The sequence below is a fragment of the Nyctereutes procyonoides genome, unplaced genomic scaffold (assembly GCF_905146905.1).
Source record: "Nyctereutes procyonoides isolate TBG_1078 unplaced genomic scaffold, NYPRO_anot_genome, whole genome shotgun sequence".
Classification (NCBI taxonomy): domain Eukaryota; kingdom Metazoa; phylum Chordata; class Mammalia; order Carnivora; family Canidae; genus Nyctereutes; species Nyctereutes procyonoides.
The window spans coordinates 79,827,626-79,852,324 of record NW_026575125.1 but is presented as its reverse complement, the minus strand read 5'-3'; the positions used below and the strand labels follow the sequence as shown (position 1 = coordinate 79,852,324).

The 24,699-nt window shown below is 44.6% G+C and overlaps 1 protein-coding gene across 1 annotated transcript in view; it reads left to right on the top strand.

Annotated features, from left to right (window-relative positions):
* COL4A6 (collagen type IV alpha 6 chain) overlaps positions 1-24,699 on the top strand; it is a 282,056-nt gene that overhangs the window by 223,173 nt on the left and 34,184 nt on the right. The window contains 13 exon segments of the mRNA XM_055337906.1: positions 2,683-2,751; positions 4,401-4,436; positions 7,374-7,436; positions 8,253-8,288; positions 8,467-8,508; positions 9,512-9,604; positions 11,342-11,395; positions 18,925-18,984; positions 20,031-20,075; positions 20,568-20,621; positions 21,859-21,928; positions 22,891-22,998; positions 23,903-24,043. Of these exon segments, the coding sequence (XP_055193881.1) occupies positions 2,683-2,751; positions 4,401-4,436; positions 7,374-7,436; positions 8,253-8,288; positions 8,467-8,508; positions 9,512-9,604; positions 11,342-11,395; positions 18,925-18,984; positions 20,031-20,075; positions 20,568-20,621; positions 21,859-21,928; positions 22,891-22,998; positions 23,903-24,043 (871 nt within the window).

Genomic DNA, 24,699 nt, shown 5'->3' with positions numbered 1-24,699 from the left:
TGCCACACCTTGGGGTATGCTACTAGCACAGTACACCTTCCCCTCAACATCAAGGAATCATCTGTCCTAAAGCATCCATAGTGAGAAATAATTGAGAATCCTTACTCTACATTGACATAGTTTGCCACCCCCCCCACCTCACCCCATAACCCTTGGTTCTGGGATTGATAAAGCATTTATTAGATCCTGGTGTCACCACATTAATTCTATTCATCCAGGTAGGGCTCAAATATTTTGATCTAAAGGATATATAATAGATACCATGCTTTTGCAAGGCTTCTTTTACAAGAGACTGGAAAGAGAAAAATAATACCTTCAAGCCCATTACCAACCTTACTTGAAATAATCTAAGTTACTAAGGGTACTGAGGTGATATATTTAGCTAGAAATCATACTATTAGATTCCATAGCTACATTAATTAATTGGCTTTTTTCAATATGTCTGATTCCAGTGCTGTACCATGTTCTTTTTTTGTTATTATTAAAATATTATTGACATCTAACCTTATATTAGTTTCAGGTGTACAACATAATGATCTGATATTTGTATACATTGCAAGATGATCACCACACTAAGTCTAGTTACCACCTGTCACCATACAGAGTGACAAATCTTTTTTCTTATGATGAGAACCTTCAAGGTCTCCTCCTTCATAACTCTCTGGTACACAATAAAATATTATTTACTCTAGGGGCACCTGGCTAGCTCAATCAGTGGAGAGCACAACTTTTGATCTCAGGATTGTAATTTCGAGCCCCATGTTAAGGTGTAGGGACTACTTAAAAATAAAATATTTTAAAAGTATATTATTTACTGTAGTCACCACACTGTACATGATATCCCCATGACTTCCTTATTTTGTATCTGGAAGTTTGTACCTGTCTATCCCCTTTGGCCATTTCACCCATCCCCTTACCAGTCTCCCCTCTGGCAACCACTAATCTGTTCTCTGTATCTGAGATTTCTTTTGTCTGATTTTTTCATTTGTTTTGGTTTTGCTTTTGATTCCACACATAAGTGACATCATATAGTATTTGTCTCTGTCTGTCTGACTTATTTCATTTAGCATAATGCCCTTAAGTTCCATCTACATTGTTGCAAATGGCAAGATTTCATTCTTTTTTACAGCTGAGTAGTATTCCAGTGTGTGTGTGTGTGTGTGTGTGTGTGTGTGTGTGACATCTTCTTCATCCATTCATCCATCGATGAACACTTAGGTTATTTCCATATCTGGGTATTTATACCAAGAAAACAAAAACAATAATTCAAAAAGATATATGCACCCAATATTCATTGAAGTGTTATTTAATTAACATTTTATTGGGAGAGCAGCACCACTGCCTTCGGTGGTGACTGAGTTGTGGGTATGGGTATATGTGTAGGAAAGAGAGACAGACAAAGCACAAGCCTCAGATTCTCAGATGGGCATAAAGGACCTTGACATCTAAAGACCAAACCAATATGCGGCGGGGGTGGGGGTGGAAGAACCGTCTTACCAACATAGTATGAGCTGTTTGAGTCACAAAGGCCTCCAAATGGTGCCATGGCAACAGAAGAGGAGAGCAAATCACATCTGTGTTAAGAGAATGGAAATCCAGCAAAGTAAGGAAATGCTGCCCCCAAGAGGGAGAAAAGAAATATTGAGATAATAAACATCCCCTGACAGCCAAGGAGACAAGGGTAAAACCTAGTCCTGTCCCTACACCTCCCCTTAAGCCTAAATAGGAACTTGGGCATTTATTTTACTAAGCTGAACCCTTACTAACCTTGCTGAATCTCAAGTGGATATTCTGTCAAGCTTCTTTGATGAAAGGAGTGGCCATGAGAATAAGGAACGGGAAGTGTTAGGAAAGAAGGTGCTTCTGGAACCACCTTGTTCTTCAGTCCCCAAAGCTTAGTCCTACCTCCAGTACTAATCCTGACTTCCCCTTAGGCATAGGGACACTGATTTTCCCCAGGAGGATCACATTTAGCAGACATTAGCCAGCATCTGCTACAGAGTTAAACAGTCTGGTTGATAGGTTTGGTGTACTTTTAACATGTTCTCCATGTTAACAGGGAGACACACCAGCCTCTTAGACAGGCGTTGAAGCTGAGGTAGGTTTTGTGGCAGAAACCCAGGATGGAGATGGTTTTGTAGATATCTCTAAAACCGGAGGGCCGCAAACTGGCCCATTTAACTCTTGACGTGTGGCTTGGTTTTATATTTTTAAAAGTTTGTGTGGAGGAAGAGAAGGAGGATATAAGACAGAGCCCAGATATGGCCCACAAAGTCCAAATTATTTACTATCTGGCTCTTTACAATAAAGTTCTCTAACCTCTGTCTTAGGCAGAGCCTAGGCATAAGCTGTCAGCAGCATACCTGTGAGGTGAGCAATATATAGGCTTATGAATGACATGTGTTAAATGCAGTTGTTCAGATCAGTGTTCTGAATAGAGTCCAAGTCTTCTACTTTCTAATCCCTTTACAGACTTCTGACTTGGGGGCTGGGGCAGCAGGCTTTGAGACACAGCACCTGTTTGGGGGATATACTTTGCCCCTTAGCACAGCCAATCCTGCCATAGAATAAACCACATAATTCCAGACTCTCACGTTGTTTCCTTTATGTGATCAGATCATACTGTTAACAAAACTCTGTGTGTGTGTGCATGTCTTCACAAACATTTCTTCTTTTATTCAGGGGCTTCCTGGTCAGAAAGGCTCTAAAGGTGAACCTGTCCTTGCCCAAGGTACTTTCAAAGGAATGAAGGTAAGAGCCTCTAAGGCAGACAGCTAAGTAGACTGGCTGTAAGTTGAGTTCCCCGGGATTGGGCTCCAATAAAAACATTTCCAGAACTAGCATCTGTGTCTCTATTTAAGAAGCAGACCAAGCTAGATTTAAAAGGGATCCAGAGCTTTTTGTAGTGGCAACACTGACAGAAATGTTTGCAACCATACTGTCAAAGAGATTTGTTTTGTAGGATCTAGACCAAAAATAGGAGACAGATTAGCAAACAAACAGTTTGCATGGGTATAATTTCCTTTGACAAGCCAAGACATTTCCTGGAGGCAGATACCTTTGGTCTATTCTGTAGTCCTTGATGTCTGCATATCTTGGTATGAAGCCATGTAATGACTCTGTCCATCTGGACATGGCCACCAGCCCAGGATCCTGGCCCTGCCCTTTTCTGTGCCTGCACACCAGCCCATTACCCTAGCAGGACCCCTGGATGTCTGCAAAAATTGCCCATCAACTCTGCAGCTGGCTGGAAACTTTCATCTCTTCCTAGAATTGATAAGAACCTTCTGTATTCTTGTGACTGTACTCTTGGTATATGCTACCTGGTATCCTGTGGGTGTCTCAGTAAACTCTGGTGCCACATGATTGACCCCATTCCCTTGCAGAGTGGGAAGTGAGCTCATCATTTCCCTGGAGCAGATGGGAATCTGTGTGCCCAACATCTGAAGGAAAGATGCACCCATGTTCGCTCAGAACCAGGAACCCTGGGAATCAATTTGGAAGGCAGTGATGAGGGTGGGTGGCTGAGAACCGGAGAAGGTACAGGGTTTGAGCTCTTGGCTTAGATTTCACGGCTGAAGATAGAATGGTAGATTTGGAAAGGACCTCATGATTGTCAGCTTCATGTTGCTCATTTTACAGATAGAAAAACTGAGGTACACTGAGTCTATGCAACTTGCTGAGGCTCACATAGCCAGTTTACTGAAGAGCTAAAACCTGGGCAGTGCTCCTTCCATGCTGCAGAGAGCTGGTTTTTTACCATAAGCCAATGGGGGTAAGACTAGCAGGTGTCAAAATATAGCCATTGTCATAACAAATGCTGATTGAGTGGCTTTGCCAAAAATCACAGAGACCCTGGACCCAGCGGAACATAGCAATTTCCACAAGATGGTTACATTACAGATTCACAACAGTGGCTTAAGATGCTGCAAAGTAATTAAAATGTAATCAGAGACTGTATGCTCTGTTGATTCTCCCTTGAAATGTCTGATTTGCATTGTATACATATGGGCACTGATTCTCTGGGGATGAAGGCACACGGGAAGGTAGCTTTGCTTTCTTCCAAAAAGAGCAGGAGAATCACCAGCCCACAGAAGCAGTTTCTAATTGATAAGTTCCTAGCAAAGGTGAAAATTAATTACTCCAAGTAAAATATGAAATCCTGTTCAACCAAGGCTATAATATGTGTCTTCTGGAGTCCAGATTTTTCTAAGGGGGAAAAAAAGTAAGTGGTTGAATATGCCCAATTCATGCATTATTTAAAACACAAGACCTTGACAGAGGAGGCCCAAGCATCACCAATGCGTTTTTCTGCCCATGAAGCGTAGGTCCGTTATCTATGAAATAATACCACAGGCTTAATTAATCTCTTCAGTGTCCTGCCTTTGTCTGTTTCTCAGGGGGAGCCTGGGCTTCCTGGACTGGATGGAATAATTGTAAGTTGTTACTTATGTGTGGAGGTCTCAATGTTCTGTAGACCATCACTGCGGGTCCCTTTGCATTTTTCTTTATGGCAGCTTGAAGGGCTTTGTAAGCATTCTCAAGAAAAATCCAGACAGTTGAGGTAGAATGGGTCACACTGTTGACATTTTTCCAGGTGAGAAAGTTCTGAGAGAGTCCACTGTCCCCCTCAAGTGACATAGGAGGCAGCCTTTCAAACCTTTAGCCTGAGGACCTGCATACTCCCAGCGATGCATTAGTAAAGAATTTTGCCTTTCATCCAGCAAGCATCTGCTAACTGTTCTCTGTGTGTTCAGAATACTGTGGGTAAAACAGAAAAGGCAGGACGCTCTTCTGTGAAAGCTATCCTATCTAGAAATTCCTTTTTGGGGACTCTTAATAATAGGGAGTCCATGAGAGGCCGTGAATTGTATTCATAAGGGCTTTCTATTTCTTTGTGTTGCCACATCGCTTTCCTTTGAAGGGGCTTCAGAGAAGCTCCTTCTTTCTTCCTTCTTTCCTAAGTTGGGGTTCCTTCCTTTCTTCTTTCATTTCGATATTGTGCTCCTACTAGATACAAAGTACTCTGAGCGATCCCGGAGAGTGCGGACATGGTCTCTGAATTCCCCTCCCCCCCCCCAGAAAGACTACACACACACACACACACACCAAGATGTGAAAAACTAGTAGGACCATGGCATGAGAATCCCACACCAGCTTGGAGGAAGAGATACCGTCCACCTAAAGATATATCTCATGGGAGACTTTGTATCTAAGATGGAGAAAGGTAGCCTCTGAGAAGTGTGGGTGATGTTTGGGCTGGCCAGCAGAGGAAGCATTCTAAACAGAGCGAGCAATGTCAGAAGAGGGGAGGCAAGAGACAGGATGCACACAAGCACAAACAGAGGAGGGTGAGGACCAAGGGCATATGGGTCCCCAGCACTGGACAGCACCAGCTGAGATGGCTTGTTAACTACATATGTAGAATCACATCCATGCTGTTGGCACTGCATAGCTTCTAGGAATTCATTTCCAGCTTACAAAGGTACAGTGTTGGTCTATAGTGTTCACAGGCATGATAAATCATTTAGATAAAGGGAGGATCATTTAGATAACAAAGAGATTTGTGATCACAGATCAGATTTGTGACCCCAGGTTATTTTGTCGAAGCAATGTTCTATTTCCTGGGGACCTTGTGAACCCCTGCTTTCGCTGGACTTCACTTAGCCTCTCTATTCCTTACATAACACCTCACTACCATCGCCCCCCCCCCAGTTTTCATCAGGCCATATATTTCCCCATAACGTCTTTCTCTTCAGATTTTGTTGTCTTGCTTGTACTATTGTCCTTATCAATCCAGTTTCAGATAGTTTCTTGTTTCTCTTCTGGTTTTCTCTTTGACCCATAGAAATGTGTCATTTGATTTCCCAATATTTGGCAGCCTCCCAGCTATCTTTACAGAGTTGATTTCTAGTTGGATCTCCGTGCAGTTAGAATGAACACTCTGTATGGTTTCAATCCTTTTAAATTTGTTGAGGTTTGTTTCATGGCTCAGCATATGACACTGTCTTGGTGAATGTGCTTTGGGGTATAGTGATCTAAAAAATGTCCATTGGGTCAAAGTAGTTGACAGTGTTGTTTAGATCTTCTGTGTCCTTACTGATTTTTTAAAAATTTAGTTGTTCTATTAATTACTGAGGGAGGGATGTTAAAATTCTCCAACTGTAGTTGCGGATTTATTTCTTCTTGCACTTCTGTCAGATTTTGCTTCATGTATTTTGAAGCCATGCTCTTAGATGCATATGTATCTAAGACTGTCGTGTGTTCTTGATGAACTGACTTGATTTATCGCAACAAAATTCCCCCTCTTTATCTCTGGTAATATTCTTTGTCCCAAAGCCTACTTTATTTGATGTTAATACAAATGTCTTGCTTTCTTTTTGTTTTTTACATCACTTTAATATAAAAATATCCAAATATAGAGCAAAGGGGAATGAATTTTGCCATGAACACCCATACCATTAATATTTTACTATACTTGGGTAGCCCTGGTGGCTCAGCGGTTTAGCGCCACCTTCAGCCCTGGGCGTGATCCTGGAGACCCAGGATTGAGTCCCACGTTGGGCTCCCTGCATGGAGCCTGCTTCTCCCTCTGCCTGTGTCTCTGCCTCTGTGTGTGTGTGTGTCCCTCATGAATGAATAAATAAAATCTTTTAAAAAATATTTTACTGTACTTGCTTTATCCCACTTCTAGCCATCTATCCATCTCTATCCATCTTATCATTGATGATTTTTGAAGTAAATTATAGGTAATAGTACTCTTACCTCTAAATTCTACAGCATGCCTACCATTAGCTAGACTTTAATATGTATTTGCAGCTCTTCTTTTTATGTAAAAGTTACAATGAAATAAACAAATTTTAAATGGTGCATTTGTCGAGTTTTGACAAATATATACTCCTATATAAAAACCCATCTTAAGGTATAGAACATTGTCATCACCCCAGAAAGTTCCCTTCTGCCCCTTCCCAGCCAATCCTTGCCTCCACCCAAAGGAAACCACTGTTCTGATTTCTCTCCACCATTAGTTCAGTTTGTCCCATTCTGGAACTTTGTATAAAGGAAATAATATAATACGTAGCTTTGGGGGGGTCTGGCTTTTTTTCACTTAGCACAATGCTTCTGAGATTCATCCACGTTGTCACATGTATCAGTAGGTTGTGACTTTTTATTGCTGAGTATTTATTCTACTGTATAGATGTATCACAGTTATTTGTCAGTCCTTGTGGCAGCAGGCCCCTGGGATGTTTCCAGTTTTTTACTACCATGAATAAAGTTGCTATGAACATTCTCATGCATTCTTATGAACATACATTTCCGATTTTCTTGATAAACTCTTCTTTTCTGATATTAGTAAAACCTTGCCTCTCTAGGGCCCTCCAGGAGCACCTGGGTCCCCAGGAGCTGTAGGACCCATGGGACCACCAGGATTGCAAGTAAGACCAACCTAAATCTACCATGTGATCACAGTATTCACATGAATGCTTTCCCCACCAGGCCAGGGATTAGATATAAGCCTATGTAGCCTCTCCTAGTGGAAAAAGGCAACTTCCATTCTTAGAGGATTAAAGTGAAGCATGCTCTTATAAGGAGCTGTTTGTTGTCTTTATCGGAGTTTTTCTGACCATCCACTCTGCATTTCCAAAGCCTCCAGCTCTAGCTCAACCTACAGTACAGCCCGGGAATGGCAGATGCCTGGCGCACCTATTGCCACCTTTCACTCCTCTTGTCCATGACAGACCCTGCTAATTAATCATACCATCACAACCACACCCACCTTGAACACAGGAGAAGCTTCAAAATCCTTGCCCACACTGCACCTTGGACAGTGCTATCTACCTACCTGTCTTACGGATACCAAACCTATTTGCCCTCACTAGCATAGAAACAGCATAGCCAGTTATCCATCTGGTTCCATTCCCAGACTGTTTATTCTCCAGTGCATGAAATCTCACCCACTGATGACTTTGGCTTAGCTTTACCAAAAGCCATTATTTCTTAACTTTATAGCCTCTTGGGCAGGATGATCCATGAGGTCTGTACCACCTTAGCATGAATATGGTTATCAGGTCAATTGGGAGATTTCAAAGGAGATGTGTTTTTAAAGGGGTACCACAGGAGAGGGAGCTTGAATCTGCTATACTAAAGCCAAGATATACTGAGAGGGTGGGGACTCATCTCTGGTGACTCTCAACACTGCCCATGTTCTGTTTGAAACTAACAAGCGGGCATTCTTTTCATTTTTAATACAGGGTCCTCCAGGCCCTCCTGGCTTCCCTGGTCCTGATGTAAGTATACTTTGTCTTGGGGCATTTGGGCCTCCTACCACTCAGTCTCCTAGTTTCCCCAAAGATAATCTGGTGTGGTGAAACACACTTTCTGGTAAAAGACTGCATGCCAATTGAAGTTCCTGGCGCTTGTTTAGTAACTGATTTTGTTTTTCCTCCCTGTAACCCTGTACCCCAGGGGAATATGGGGTTAGGTTTCCAAGGAGAGAAAGGAGTCAAGGTAAATAGATTTTGGAAAATACAATCTGCATTCCATATGCTCCGAGCAACATCTCTGGCTGCACACGTGCCTGCTCATTTTAAGGGGAGCTGGATCTTTGCCTCAGGAGATGAACAGTTCCTCCTCCACATGGGTCCTCTAGTGGGGGTCCCGAGAGGGCTGCCACACATAGGCTCCTGGGGTCTTTTTCCTTCCAAATACTGTAGTCTGCCTGCTTCCTACCTGTGAAGTGTGCATGTCTTACAAACATACTCTCTTGAAATCGATTCCCTCCTCCTTCCACCTGGGTATTTTCCTGGTGTTCTGCATATTGTACTACCTTCTCTTTCCTCTTCTTTGCTTCTCCTCTTCCTTCCACCCTTCCTCTTCCTCCTCTTCCTTCTCCTCCTGTCTCTCTCTCTATCCCCTGTCTCTCTCCTCCTCAATCTCTCACCATTCTCTTCCACTTTCTTCCCCTTGTTTCCCTGTTTCCATCTGCACAAACCATATGGGTGATTTGGGAGCCTCGAGGGAGCCTGGAAGCTTGCCCTCTCCACCCTTCACAGCTGCCTCTTGTAGATCACACTGCCTCCAAGGAGCAAATCCAACCTCCGGTGTTCACACGCAGATTTCACTGTTGCTGCTTGTACTCTTGCCAAAGACTGGACCAATTATTAGTCTGATCGCTATTGCTAAGAGGTGGCCATTCTCCTTGCTCAAAAGCCTTTTTTTTTTGATGTCTTCTCAACACCCTTTGATGCATGACACTGGCAACCACAAACCTTTTCATCCATCTTGCTTCTTCCCTCTGCAGTGCTAGTACAGAATGCATTTGGCCAGACTTATAATTCTTCCTACTCCTTGGTACTGATAGTTTTGCTTCCTCACTGAGGCAAGGGCGAGGGTAAAGAGGCCAAAGTGATGGGCAGTTTATTTGTGAATTACATCCAGAGGACAAGCCCAGCCTCTGGAGAAGTGGCCAGTGTGGTTTCTGCTTTGCTTAATATTCCCTTTGATCTTACAGGGGGATGTTGGCCTCCCGGGCCCTGCAGGACCCCCACCATCCACTGGGGAACTGGAATTTATGGGATTTCCCAAAGGGAAGAAAGGATCCAAGGTAGTGAAATGCTAACAACCCTTTTCCTATTAAGACCAAAGTTCAACTCTAACAACCAGACTATACTGGAAGGATCAATGGTTCTGGGTCATGCTTTTGTTTTGTTTTGTTTTGTTTTCAAGAATTTGTTTTAATAATAAATTTATTTTTTATTGGTGTTCAATTTGCCAACATACAGAATAACACACAGTGCTCATCCCGTCAAGTGCCCCCCTCAGTGCCTGTCACCCATTCACCCCCACTCCCCCGCCTTCCTCCCCTTCCACCACCTCTAGTTCATTTCCCAGAGTTAGGAGTCTTCATGTTCTGTTTCCCTTTCTGATATTTCCTACCCATTTCTTCTCCCTTCCTTTCTATTCCCTTTCACTATTATTTATATTCCCCAAATGAATGAGACCATATAATGTTTGTCCTTCTCTGATTGACTTATTTCACTCAGCATAATACCCTCCAGTTCCATCCACGTTGAAGCAAATGGTGGGTATTTGTCATTTCTAATGGCTGAGTAATATTCCATTGTATACATAAACCACATCTGCTTTTTTTGCTTTGAAGTAAAGGTAAAGCCACCTTTGTTTTGTCCCTTATGAAAAGCTTTCTCAAAAGTCTGTGTTTGGGTGTGTGACTTCTGAGTATTTGTTTAAGTCCCATTTTCTGTGCTTTGGGTTTTTTTTTTCAGATTCAATTATCAAAATACCAAGTAACTTAAAACAAACATTAAGTAGTTGGGGTTTTTCCCTCCTGACTCCCACCCCTCTCAATACTTACCTCGTCCCCAAAACACTGTGACAAAACACATAGGAAATAAATAGTTACTTTCAAGTTATCTTTATAAAGAAGTTATTTGCCCTCAAAACGTGACCCTACAAATAAGGTACACTGTCACCAAGTGACAGTAGATGCCCTAATTCACCTTATATGAACTACTGCAGCTGGAGCTGTAGACCTGTTCAACTGCAATACGTCATGATCTCTATTTTGATGTGAGTGAATGTACACATGGTAATTTTCAAACTGTATGCTGTTAAGGTGAGTAGATATCTTTTAGTAACCTGCATTCCCTTCTTTTCCTAGGGTTCCCTTCAGTTTTGAGATTCTGTGCCTATGGCCAAGGGATCTGGGCAGGGAGAGGTGTTTACTCCCATTTCTTGAATTTTGTCTTTGTGAAAGCGACAGCTCCAAGGCCCTCTTTTGGTTTACAGAAAGCAATCATTAGTTTGGAACAGCTTGGGAACATATGAAAGATTGCCTGCCTCCCTGATCATTCTCAAACCTTAGGGAGACCTTCTATGGCACAGATAGTTAAATTAGCATATTGGGGAAGGACAGATTACAGTGTCATGGATCCCCATCCAAACTGTAATTGTTACTCCTTTCCCCAAACTGTTGATTTCTTTGCAGCCCGTAATTTTCAACAGGAAATCACACTGAATGGCTCCTTCCCCTACAAAGACAGCAAATGATCATCTTTTGTGTCTCCCAATTAGCTTCAACATTTGAGATTCTGTTTTAGACAGTTTTTGTTCCTTGCCATAGACCCTTGGCCCTTCCCATACCACAAGGGCTCCCTAAACTGATATCCTGGTGCAGGTATTAGCACCTGGGGATCCTGGGGAGTTTATACCACCTGATACCCCCTTGGTTGTCTGCTGCCCAGCCCAAGCAGCTCAAGGGAGCCATATCCTTTATGTTCACTGTTTCCTGCTGCTACTCACTAATCTTTGATTGGTCTTCCAGGGTGAACCAGGGCTTCCGGGTTTCCCAGGAATAAGTGGCCCTCCAGGTCTCCCGGTAAGTCTCCCCATTTGGTCAAAATGTATTCAAGGACCTGATTGGACAAAAGCTAGAGCAATAGAAGGCTACCAAGAAAACCTCTTCCTATGGTTATTGTAGAGCATTCTATCATCTTCATTACTAGAAGGCATTCCAGGAAATGTTATTGTTTCTTGAACCCATGAGGACATTACCAGGGTACTCTATGAGGCTATATATCTTAGCAGTTTTTAGCTGAAGCTCTAGAATTAAAACAGACCTAGGCTTGACTTCTGATTTCACTGATTTCTAACTATATGACCTTGGACAAGTTTCTTAACTTTCCTGAGTTCCAATTTCCCTCCCCCGCCCAAAAAAATGAGGGTAGGATGATAATGGCATGGTTATGAGGACTAAATGAGATAATTTTTTTAAATTTATGATAGTCACACACACACAGCGAGAGAGAGGCAGAGACACAGGCAGAGGGAGAAGCAGGCTCCATGCACCGGGAGCCCGACGTGGGATTTGATCCTGGGTCTCCAGGATCGCGCCCTGGGCCAAAAGCAGCTAAACTGCTGCGCCACCCAGGGATCCCACTAAATGAGATAATATGCATGGAAAGGACTTAGTATGTGTCTGGCGTATATTCATTGTTCATTAATCTTAGTAATGCTATCTTCACTCTCCTATATGCCCTTGTATCTTAGTGTCTTTCACTTAAACCTTTTTTTTAAAGTATTTTATTTATTCCTGAGAGAGGGAGAGGCAGAGACACAAGCAGAGAGAGAAGCAGGCTCTATGCAGGGAGCCTGATGTGGGCCTGGATCCTGGGTATCCAGGATCAGCCCCTGGGCTGAAGGCGGCGCTAAACCACTGAGCCACCAGGGCTGCCCAACTTAAACCTTTTGAGGGTGATTAGGTGCCAGGCATTCTGCTGGACAACACTAAATAACGGTCAAGGAAGTAAAAGTTCTTGTCTTGGGAAGCCCGGGTGGCTCAGCAGTTTAGTGCCGCCTTCAGCCCACGGCCTGATCCTGGAGACCCGGGATCGATTCCCGCGTCAGGCTCCCTGCATGGAGCCTGCTTCTCCCTCTGCCTGTGTCTCTGCCCCCCCCTCTCTCTCTCTGTGTCTCTCATGAATAAATAAATAAAATCTTTTTAAAAAGCTCATTGTATTAAAAAAAAAAGTTCTTGTCCTGAGGAGAATACATTCTAATGAGGGAACCAGGGAGGAGACACAATAAACAAGGAAACAGATGAATTGAGAAGTTTGTATCATAATAAGTGGTACATAGAAGATTAAAGAAAGGTTAAGTGATGGAGTGTGGATCAAGAGTGCGGTGGGCTACTTTGGGCAGAGTGGTCACACAGAGCCTCTCCGAGGAAGTGCACATTATAAAGAAGGAAGTCACGTGAAGATCAGGAAGAGAGTTTTATGCCAAAGGAACCACAAGTTCCCAGACCCTGGGGTTGGAAAGAACTCACTGCTTTTGAGCAACAGTGAGAAAGTGAGTGGGTGGAGTAGAGGGAGCAAGGGCAAGAACCAGGGAGATAGGCAAGACCCAAATCATGAAGCCCTTTGTAGATCGAATGTGGCATCTGTGTTAAATGGAATGAGAACCCATTGGAAAGCTCTAACATGTGTTTTTGTTAGAGATTTATTTACTTATTTTAGAGAGAGAGTGACAGAGAGTGGGGGAGGAGCAGAGGGCGAGGGAGAAAGAGAATCCCAAGCAGACCTCCACTGAGTGTAGAGCCCAATGTGGGGCCCAATCTCACACCTCCAAGATCATGACCTGAGCCAAAACCAAGAGTTGGGTGCTCAACCAACTGAGCCACCCAGGCAGCCCTCTAACTTGCATTTTTAAGAAGAACACTCTTGCAGAGTTTGGGGGACAGGGGTGTGAAGGATGAGGGAAGGCTGGGGCAGCAGAGGCTACTGTACCAGTCTGGGGGAGAGATGTTAGCAGTTTGCACTAGGGTGCTAGCAAGGAAAATGGAAAGAAGTGCATAGATTGAAAATGTAAAAAATGTAAACTTGTTATTATGGAACATTTTAAACATATGCCAGGAGGAGAGATGGCATAATGCTCCTGCTGTGTCCTCATCACTCGGCTTTTACATTAAGCTACTCCGCCAACTGGAAGCAAATAACAAACATGTAATTTATTTTTCATTTTTAAAAAGATTTTATTTATTTATTTATTTATTTATTTATGAGAAACACAGAGAGACAGTGACATACGCAGAGGTAGAAGCAGACTCCATGCAGGGAACCCAATGCAGAACTTGATCCTAGAACTCCGGGATCACGCCCTGTGCCAAAGGCAGACGCTCAACTGCTGAGCCACCCAGGCATCCTCAGACATATCATTTCAGCATAAAATACTTCAGGACTTCTAAGAGATAGGAACACTTTAAAGGCATAGTTACAAATCACCTGAGTGGCTCAAACATCCAACTCTTGGTTTCAGCTCAGGGTTCTGCTCTCAGGGTTGCAGTCTCAGGGTTGTGAGATCGAGCCCCACCCTGGCTCCATGTTCAACAGGGAATCTGCTTGAGATTCTCTTTCCCTCTCCCTGTCTCTAAAATAAACAAATAAACATCTAAAAATAAATAAATAAAAGCATAGTTGCAATATCATCATCACTCATCAAAAGTAATATGCTTAATATCAGTTAACTCAGAATTCAGACTTAATGATTTTCTCATAAATATATTCTTTGCAATTTCTGTGTTTGAACCAGAATCCAAATGAGGCCCACACATTATATTTGGTTGATAGGTCTCTGAAACTGCACGATGTGTTTTGAGGAAGGAGTTGACAAGATGTTCATGGAGCAGGAGGGAAATGGACGAGTTAAAGATGACTAGGCCTGCCTCTGCTTGCTAAGTGGGGATAGATGGGCTCCAGGCTTTCCCTACAGTTCTTTGAAATACTCTGGGTCTCTCTGGGTGGCCAGAAAATGGAGCCAGTAGAGCCAGAAGCACAGATTGCTTCCATGATAGCCTGTAGAAACACAGGGCCACAGGGAATCATCTGTTCGACGTCATTGATCTTAATTAGCCCAGTGTCTAATGAGTCAGAAAGGAAGAGAACTCCAAAGTTAGAGACAGGACACCTAGACTTCAGACCCAGGTCTATCTCTGGGACCTTTTCAAGTGTCGAGGCATCTCTGTCTATCTGTAGTATGGCGATGGTCATATCTACTGTCTCAAGGGCCAATTCACAATGTACACGAAGTTTCTTTACAAAGTATAAAGCTGTGCATCCAATATGATGACCACTAACCACATGCAGCCACCAAGCCTTGAAATGTGACTAGTCTGAAATGAGGTATACTGTGTCAAGGACACACGGATTTCAAACTCTAGGTATGAGAAAAATAATCTAAAATATCTCAATGATTTTTACTTCAATGTTAAAATGACACTATTTTAAGATATATTTGGTCAAACAAAATGTTACTGAAATTAATTCTACCTATTTCTTTTATGTTTATGATGTAGCTACTAGAAAATTTAAAACAACATAGTAGTTCCCATATTTCTATCAGGCACCACCGGTACAAAGCACTTTGCGAGTGGGTTGGGGAAAGGGTTTGCATTTTCCTTTGTGACCATTTCATAGAGACTCTAGTCTCCTCACATCATCCTCAGGAGGTAAGCAAGTTGGGACGGGTTTATCTCCCTGTACTGAAGAGGAAATCATGGCTTGAACAGATGGAAGTTCTTGCCCAGAGACACGCAGACAGTTATTAGCAGAGCTGAGGCTGAAATCCAGCTTTTTTGAAAGCTAGGCAGCTCAGGGCTCCCCCACACACACTCATTTCCCCATACGATACTGCCCCCTACAGTCCAGTTCCTTCTTGGTATGGTGGTGGTAGACTATGATACTGGAGGCTTTTCACCAGTATCACCAGAAGCATGCTTCTCAAATCCAAAGCCTTCATCACATCAGCTGTCAATTATCCACACTCACTGAGAAATGAGGCTGCACCGAGGATGCAAATCTCTAGGGAGTCCAAACTATTCCCCTCTAACCATTTGTTTCTTCTCCATCCCAACCATAATCTTCGAAGGAGCTGCTGACAACTGGCCAACCCGACCAATGTTATGTCTCACCTGTTTTGTCTGGCCCCGTCTGGCATAACTAAACATCCCTGATTTTCTGGCTCAGCCCCAGTATCCCTCATTTTGCCCTAGTATCCCCAGCAGTCCACACGCACATCTGGCACAGGGACTCCCATGGAGACTGTCAGAGAGAATCATATACCTGTGTGCGTTCTGTCCAAGGGCCAGTGAACACAAGGTGAGGCAATGTGGAAGAGATGAGAGAAGGGAGAAGAGACTGGCAAATCCTGAGGGACCTACTGAGTAGATGTGAGGCAACTACTGGGCATGTGGAGTGCTCCTTCAACTGGGCTCCAGGCTTTCCGTGCCCTTTAGGTGGGTCCTTTGGAGGAGGAGCCCTAGCCTCACAGACTTGAGGGGGAAGAGGAGGCAGGCGGTGGGGAGGCCCTTGGCCCTGCTTTCCTAAGGGGCAGAGGCTAGAAGGACACTTGATTTGCCCAATCTCTCACGTTTCTAATCTTAGGGACCCTTGCAGTGCCAAGCAGAAGACATCTCTGCAGTTTAGCTTCCAAGACAGTAGCACCCCTTACCCCCCTTCTCTCCCCGCTAGCCTTGCTCCCCCTTTCCATACTCCAGCACCTCCTCCTGCCTTTCCCAGTTAGAGAAGCCACCCTAGGTGTGCAGGTGGCTCTAGCCATCTCCACCGCCTCAGCTGGGGCCACAGGGAGCCTGCTTGGGGTTGGGGGGAGAGGCTTGAGCAGAGGGGGACTGCACGGTGGCCCACCTCTTGAGCGAGCATGCCTCTGAGGACCTGTGGCCAAAGCAGCTTTTTTCACTGGGCAGCAGGGCCCACACCCCCTGGCCCCAGCCTAGCATTGGCAGCTCGCCTTTTCCTGGTACCACCTGCCTCACCCTACCTCATATACTACATTACCCCTATGCCCTCATTCCTAGCCACGTGACTCAAGTTGAGTTTTTACAGAGCCACTAATAACCTTGAACCAAAAATACTAGGAGACCAGGACCCTAGTGAGTAGGCCTATGAACAGCTAAGCTAGTGCTCTAATGAGGCTTTCTTGGACATGGATGAGAAGGGGTATGGGAGCAGTGGGTGCAGGACAGCTCCTGGCAAGGACTGCCTATGACCTGGCAGGGTCCCAGGACATCTTGCTAGAATGGCTTGTTCAGCAGGGCCCTGTATGGTGCCTCCCTGCCCTGGGAGACAGACTGAGCCTATGACCCAGTATCTTGCCAAGTCATGTATGTTCTATGGCTTTAACCACCCCCCTACACACACACACACATACACACACACACAAATCATTTATTTTTTTCATTTTTAAACTTTTTTGTAAAGATTTTATTTATTCATGAGAGACACAGAGAGAAGGCAGAGACATAGGCAGAGGGAGAAGCAAGTTCCCTGCTGGGAGCCCGATGCGGGACCCCATCCCAGAACTCCAGGATCATGCCTTGAGCCAAAGGCAGATGGTCAACCACTGAGCCACCAGGTGGCCCTTGTTTTTGAACTATTTATTTTTGTACACATGATAGCACAAGCTCTCTGAGAAAGCATGAGTCTAGAGAGCCTTTCTGCTTTCTGAAGAAAGAGGACGAAGTTCCCTTGTCTTTGCAACTGTGGGCAAGACAGGTGGACAGCATGAGAGTTCCTGGATATGCTTCACATTTGGCAACAGTTTTGTTTTCTGAGTCATTCTTTTTAGCTCAACAAGTATGTATGGAACCATCTTGTATGTGTTTAGCTTGCAGTAACGTGTCCTGGAGGAGATGGAAGTGAGTGTGGTATAGACCTCCTGCTGACAAACTTTCATATACAACCCCTGTTAGTGCTGCAAGTGTCTGGGGCAGTGGGAGTTGCTATAGCTTCCATGGATAGCTCAGGGAAGGCTGCATGGCATTTGGCTTCAGAGGCCCAGAGATGTGTGCCACCAGGTGGCAGCATTCCTGGGTTTCCAATTTGAGATGCAGAATTACGATTTCACATAAGTTTGTGTTCAATTTGAGCCCGAGGTTTTTCAAATAGAAATCCCATTCAGTATGAGGTCTGAGCCCTTTGACACACAACTATAGATGCATAAAAAAAGAAAGACAAGCAGGAACCAAAGTCTGCTTTGAACTAGACCCTTCACAGACACACACTCCACCCTCCACCCCACAACAAAAAGACCAAAAAAAAGCCCACATTAAAAACAATGACGATAACAATGACAAAAACCCACTTGGGGTTCACAGACACACACTCCACCCTCCACCCCACAACAAAAAGACCAAAAAAAGCCCACATTAAAAATAATGACGATAACAATGACAAAAACCCACTTGGGCCTAGAAAGAGAAGGGCTATTCAGCCAGCTTTCAGGACCCATGGGAATGCTCAGAGTATATAAGAGAAAGAAAAAACTGTAAGTGGGATTAGAGCATTGGCTGCAGAACCAACTGAGCCAGGTCACATTGAGAAGGGACGAGGGGAGACGTGCCACAACATTTACCGCCTTTCACAGGCTTACATTCAAGAAAGCTTCACTGCCTCCTTCACTCTCACAATAGGCCTAAATGTTTGCCAGAACCTATGCTCCAGAAAGTCCCACATTTAACCATAACAACAAAATGGCCTTGATTCAGCTTGCCATGAAAGACTCCATCCACTTTGGTAGTGAACTCTTCTGGTTCTCGGGGCCCAGAATATGCTTGCTTTGGACCCAGAGGGAAAAAAGCTTCCTTACTCATTCTGCTTTTTGGATTTCTGCTTGTCCCTAGAGAGTCCCAAGTCATGTCCATGGCTGCAAGTCCTCACCTTCTGTGAGCAGGGCAAGAGGGGTTGAAGACCATCTCCTAGTGCCCTTCGGAGTGCTGCTAGGGCCTACAGGATTCTAGACCACACCTAGATAGAAATAATCCTTTCAAAAAAAAGAAATAATCCTTCCCACCAAAGAGAATGATGCAGCCATCACGCCCCCAGAGGGCAAAAGCGCTTCCCTCCAGTCTTGACCCCCAAGGACTAATACAATTTTCCATTTGCGGGTCAAAGAAACAAGCTCCTAGGTGGTAGAAGGCAGCCTATTCTCATGGAAAGGGCCCTGGAATGGAAGTTTGAAAACATGGCAGTCTCATCGATTCTGTAATGCACACAAGACGCTTAGCTGTTCTGAGTGTCTGCCTCCCCACATGTCAAACCAATGAGGTTAGATATTTAATCATTTCTATGCTATTAATCCATGGAGCTATGAATATAGGTAATCATGTTTAAGGGGACAAGACATTACTTCTAAAACCAAGAGGGAACTTTAGATGAATGGTCCAACCTTTGTTCAGGCCCTGTGTGCTTCTCAGACAGTGACAAGAGACTCAACATGGTGAGCCTCCCCAACTCGCAATGGCATTGATTCAAAGTCACCTCCCTACTTTGGATAGAGCCAGGAGACCTATGAGGAAATGGATGTTATAACTTGTGGTTTCTTTTTTTCCTTTAGGGACTTGGGACTGCTGGAGAAAAGGGAGAAAAGGGAATCCCTGGTTTGCCAGGACCAAGGGTATGAGCCTGGAGTGTTGCTTGCCCGGGTCTGGCAAGTTACCCAGTCCATCGGGTCCATGTTTTGTCCTGTTCACATCCCTATGTTATATAACTTGATGGCCACCAAAGCTTCTCTTCTTTCTCTTCCTCAGCACTCTGCCAGGCCCTTGAGACCTCCTGCTCTTCACTTTGCCCCATTTCCTTGACTTAGTGACTCCCTTAAATAAGAAATGGCTCCTCAGCCTACTGACTTTCCTTGTCCTCATATATAGTTTTCTTCTGGGCCAAAAGTGGGGTAAACGTGGTCTTGCTTTCACTACATTCTATCCTGAGGGAATGTGGGCTAGGGTGCGAATGTTGCTGTAATGAAAGAGGACCGAATATCATCTTTATAGAACAGGAACAAGCCTGGGATGGTCTAGAACATAGTGAGTGACATTTGCAGTCTACAATTTGCAGTAATAATCCCTCTTCAAGTGAAGAAATAATTGTTAGCCTGTGTGATTCTAAGTGCTTCAGGCACTTAGGTGTTAGGCTATAAGCAACTGGCCATCCTTAGCCTTAAAGAAGTAACATTTTAGAGAACTACGATTTTGGCTTAGTCATAAAGCTCGTTAAGAATCTTTTGAGTGTTCAGCAATGTTCACCTTTTACCCTGCCATTTCTGTCTCTACTTTTCTCTACTCCCTTGTCGTGAAAAGAAAGACCAACAAAGAATGCAGTTGGGGTGAGAGACAAGAGACCCTCCCACAATCTATTTAAAAATGTCATGACTTGGGACTAATGCAGACTAAGTATAATACCACCCAGCCCTTCTACCAAATTCTGCCCAATTCTTATAATGTTTCCATTTATTTTGCTCTTTTAAAATGCTCCGTGTGGCTATTCAGCTTGATGGATAGTACTTAGAAAGGAGTCATTAAGCCAGGTCTGGGGACATTCTCTTACCTAATTTTAGGAGCGGCTAAGTCCTGAACTCAGTTGGGAAACTTTGTTATGTAAGTCTATTGGCTGTCTCTAGTGTGGGCTATTAATCTTTCTAAGGTGGCTTCATTCTCTTTACAGGGTCCCATGGGTTTAGAAAGACTCCAAGGCCCTCCAGGGATTCAGGTATTTTGGTTAATGTCATTAAAAGCCCACATGTAAAGTCCTAATCGAAAGGCCCCCTTGCTTTACTTAACATGGGCATCTGTCCAAAGGGAGCCACTGCTTATAATACAAATTATCTACCTCTTTTTGATGGGTATAATCCCAGCCACTATCTTCTTTCATACTCATTCAATAAGCTGAGTATCTAGTGTTACCAATCCAGTGCCATGCAGTGGTCCTACTTCTTTATTAAATTATCAGGGTCTAGCAAGTCCAGCCTGCCTTTATTCATCTCTAGCCTTGTGGCCCTTATACCTCCTAACAGGCAAGTTGGCTACCTTGTGCCATATTGCCTTCTGGAACATTTTATACCCTCCAGAGTCGGGTAGAATCCATGCATACCCTGGAATGCCAGCCAAGATCCCTGCGCCATGTGCCCTGGTCTCATCCGAAGACCAGTCCCTCTTATGTTCTTAGACATTTGATTTAGCTGTAACTCTGTTTCTGTCATAGGGCAAGAAGGGGTCCTCAGGTTTTCCTGGGCTTAATGGACTCCCAGGAATTAAGGTAATGTTGTTGGGAAGTGAAAATCCAGGACTGGGGAGGTAGAAGGGTGAAGAATTCCCCTAAATGCTGTTTAGTCCATTTGGCTGCTTTAAGAAACTATCACAGTCTGGGCAGCTTATAAAAAACAGAAAATTATTTCTCACAGTTCTGGAAGCTGGAAGCCCCATATTGGGGTACCAGAATGGTTGAGTTAGGGTCCTCTTCCAGGTCACTGACTTCTCACTATGCCCTCACATGGTGGAAGGGGTGAGCTAGCCTTCTTGGCCTTCTCTTATAAGGGCACGAGTCCCAATCCTGAGGGCTCCATGCTCGTGACCTGATCACCTCCCAAAGGCCCCACCTCCTAATACCATCACTTTGGGTATGAAGTTTTCAAAATGAATTGGGGGCAAAAAGAACACAAACACCTGAACCATAACAAACACCTACATATGAGATGAAGTGTTTTTTTCCAGTATCTTAACATTTTAAATGTTACCCTTTTCACATGAAATGTGTGAACCCTACTTTGAGCACTAAAAACCAATAGGCCTGCCTCCGAACTACTTGATCGGAGGTAGACTAAAAGCCAGGGGCGGGGGGGAGTACGGGAGCAAATCCATCTCTACAAAGAGGAATAGTCTACTATTTACATTGTTTAGAATTGCTAAATTTTTGTCTTTATTATTGTTTTTCAATTCTTTACAGACAAAGTGTCCCCTTATTGCCTGTACCAGGGGCAGGCAGCTCCCACCTCCCCACTTGGATATGCCACTGTATCTGATTCTGATACCTGAGCCCCCCTTCGGGGGAACTTAGAACTCCTTTGACTTCCTCTGCCTGAAATCATCCACTAAACAAGGCCAGTGACAGTAGCAGAGTCTGGGCCTGCTAGAGCAGAAAAAAAAAAAAGTTAAAACTGCTCCTTCCTTTGCACCTTTTTGGTGCAGCAACATGGTCTATTCTTGTGATCTGTGTCCTAGGCCCAGAAGCAGATTATCCTGGAGTCAGGTTGTAAAATGTAATCGGGATCCCTTATTTTTGACAGGTTTGCCATTGAGTATTAGGTCTCTGGCCTGCTTTGTGTTGCCTTCATCTGAAATTTATTAGACTTCAGAATTAACCTGTGGACTAGCTGGCCCATGGAATCAGGGGTTGTAGAAGGAGAAAACTTTTATTTTCCCGAGGAACGGCTTTGAGGGCACATAGAGCTTGAAGTCACGGGAATGTTTGCATTTAACCAATTGAATCTTTACAGGGTGAAAAGGGTGGCATTGGCCTGCCAGGCCCAGATGTGTTCATCGATACAGATGGTGCTGTAATCTCAGGTGCAACTTTTCATTGATTGCAGTGAAAAAGAAAGGACCATGGGTTACATTCTATATTCCCTATAATCGTAATGAGGATATTTTGTCAATCATTGGATTGCTGCTAGAGCCAACACCCTCAAGGGCCCCTCATGGGTCCTGTATTTGGGGAAGGAAGCTAATTCCAATGTCTTTGGGCAAAGAAGCCAAGCCCTACACTCCATGTTGGCTCCACCAAGACTAGGGTTGTGGTTGGACTGGGCCTTGACTTGATGAAAATTGTTCTCCTAATGATGCTTGGGGAAGGACCGATATCCTCCCTGTCAAGGTTGACTTGACCCTGATACTATGGGACATTTGGGGTTTTATCTACATGATCCCATGCATGCTTGGGTTTGACAATGTCACAGGAGGTGGAAGAGTATCCAACTGTTCTGATTGCCTTCTACAAGCACCTGTATGCCCAGTGTCTCCAGCTACTCCTTGCTTGAGCAAAGGCTTCTACTACTATACCTCTTCTGCCCCAGTCTCCGAAATTATCTCTCCCCTGTCATCCTCTCTAGCCCATGCCCTGTCCAGTACACTTAATGAAGCCATGGTATTAATGATCGACAGTGGATTCCTGTGTTCCACTTCTAGGGAATCTATGTGCATAACATGAATAGTAGACTTTAACACCTTAGTCCAAATGGTAGACATTTGAGGCATGACAGCAGGTTGGTAATAGTAGAAGGACGTTCCTAGTACTTACCAGATCTTCCCATCGAAGGTTAGCCCTGGCCAGACTGGTTCTGAAAACTAATGAAGCCTTAGCTCAAGTAGGCCCATTATCACATGAGGCCATTAGATTCAGGGAGGCCTGTGAAGGGCGAGAAAGAGAAATCTATCCTGAGGACATCTCCTTGCAACTCTCCTTAGGCATTTTGTGGCATTTATGGGCCTCCTCTGGTTTGCTTACTGATTTTTTTCCCTCAAAATACCAGGTTATCCTGGAGATCCCGGTATGCCAGGTCTCCCAGGACTTAAAGGAGATGAAGGCGTCCAGGGCCTGCCTGGCCCTTCTGGCATCCCTGGCTTACCAGCTTTACCAGGTGAAACAAATTACCCCACCCCCTGCACAGATCTGTCCTCTAACCACGCTGGTGCCCAGCATCCCCTTCTGTACCTCTGGTTTAGATACATATCAAGCCAAAGTTAAAGGAAAGGTAGACTATAGTCATTATATTCCCTACCACCAGCCCAAGGCTAATGTACATGAGGATAGGACCTGGGTGAGAAGCTTTCCTTTGGCCTGAATAATGTAACATTGCTAGACAGGCAATCCTTTTGAGGTTTCCAGCAACCAGATGGCGGCCTGCTTTGGACTCTTCTATGGATTTTCCATCCCAGCTAACGTTTGCTAGTAGGAGCTAACAAAAGCCCAGAGGAGAATTTGTCCCCAGACCCTCACTCTGTGCTCCGCTCAGGCACTGAATGGCCCAGGATCCTATGAATGAAGGAAGCATTGGAGAAGCACACTCATATTTCATTCTGTAGTAGCAAATAGAGAAAGGCCATGCCAGATTCAGAGGGGGCCATGATGGGCCAAATATAAAGCTTCAGACATTACTCTGAAAGACATTAGTTTCTAAATTCCTTGGAAATGGGCATCCGTAAGGATACCTGTGCTTTTAAAGCAACTGCCTGAAGGAGGGATAGCTGATCTGACCCCTAAGGTTGAAAAACCCAAATGTAGGAGACTGGAGACCAGGTTTCCCTCTCAGGTTTGCCACCAAACATTGCCTTCACCATGTTCTCCCCGCCCTTTAGGCCTCAACTTCCCAAGAGGTTGGGCTAGACAATTCCTAAGGACCCTTCTAACTCTAATGTAAGAGAAGGGCAATTGGTCTTCCAAATTCTTTCCTTGGAGTGGGCTCCCAGCATATGCTGCGAATTGAAGAACCCCAAAGAACAGGGTAATGTGATCAGCATTATTGTGTGGGCTTGTCCTTCCAGGTGTCCCAGGTGCTCTAGGCCCCCAGGGAGTTCCAGGTTTAAAGGGAGACCAAGGAAGCCCAGGCCGTACCACAGTTGGGACAGCTGGCCCCCCAGGCAGAGACGGTTTGCCAGGCCTACCAGGCCTACGAGGCCCACCTGGTAAGTTGTTCATTTCGCTCCTTGGTGTTGAGATTTAAGTGCCATCCAGACTGCAGAACAGTCATGATTTTTGAGGGAGAGAGCATTTCACAGGAGAAATAGCCGGGCTGCATGATGGCCCCAGAGGGGCAGTGCCAAAGGCCCTGTCCTCCTGAGTCAGGGCCCTCCTTCTACAGAGTAGTGACCAGAGAAGTCAGAGGGTTCATCAAGGAACAACAAGGCAGGCTAAAGCCACCTCTATGGCCACACCTACCCAATGCATTCCAATCTGTGTCCCAGAGGACAACCCCCCAGCCTCTGGTCTTGTGGGCTATGAAGAATCAACATTGGCTCTCTCAAGCTCCACCTAGTCCTCAGGGCCCCAGCAGGGTGGGCTGAGAGCCTGGGAAATGGGAATCCAAGCCTGGCCCCTCAAGATGGTTGCTAAAAGCCTCAATGGGGCTTATTCTCCTTAGGTCCTCTACCTGAGTACAAGATTCTAGATTCTAAGAGAAGGGCTGGAAATAGGCCCACCTGTCTTGGTCATCTAAACCCTGAGACTACTGCATTTCCTCTTTTGTCCCCAGGGGACTTTCTGGGATAGGCACTGGGACTGCTGACTCCCTAAAGTTGTTGTGGTCATTCTGATCCTCTCTGTGTCTAGTCTGGTGCCTGAA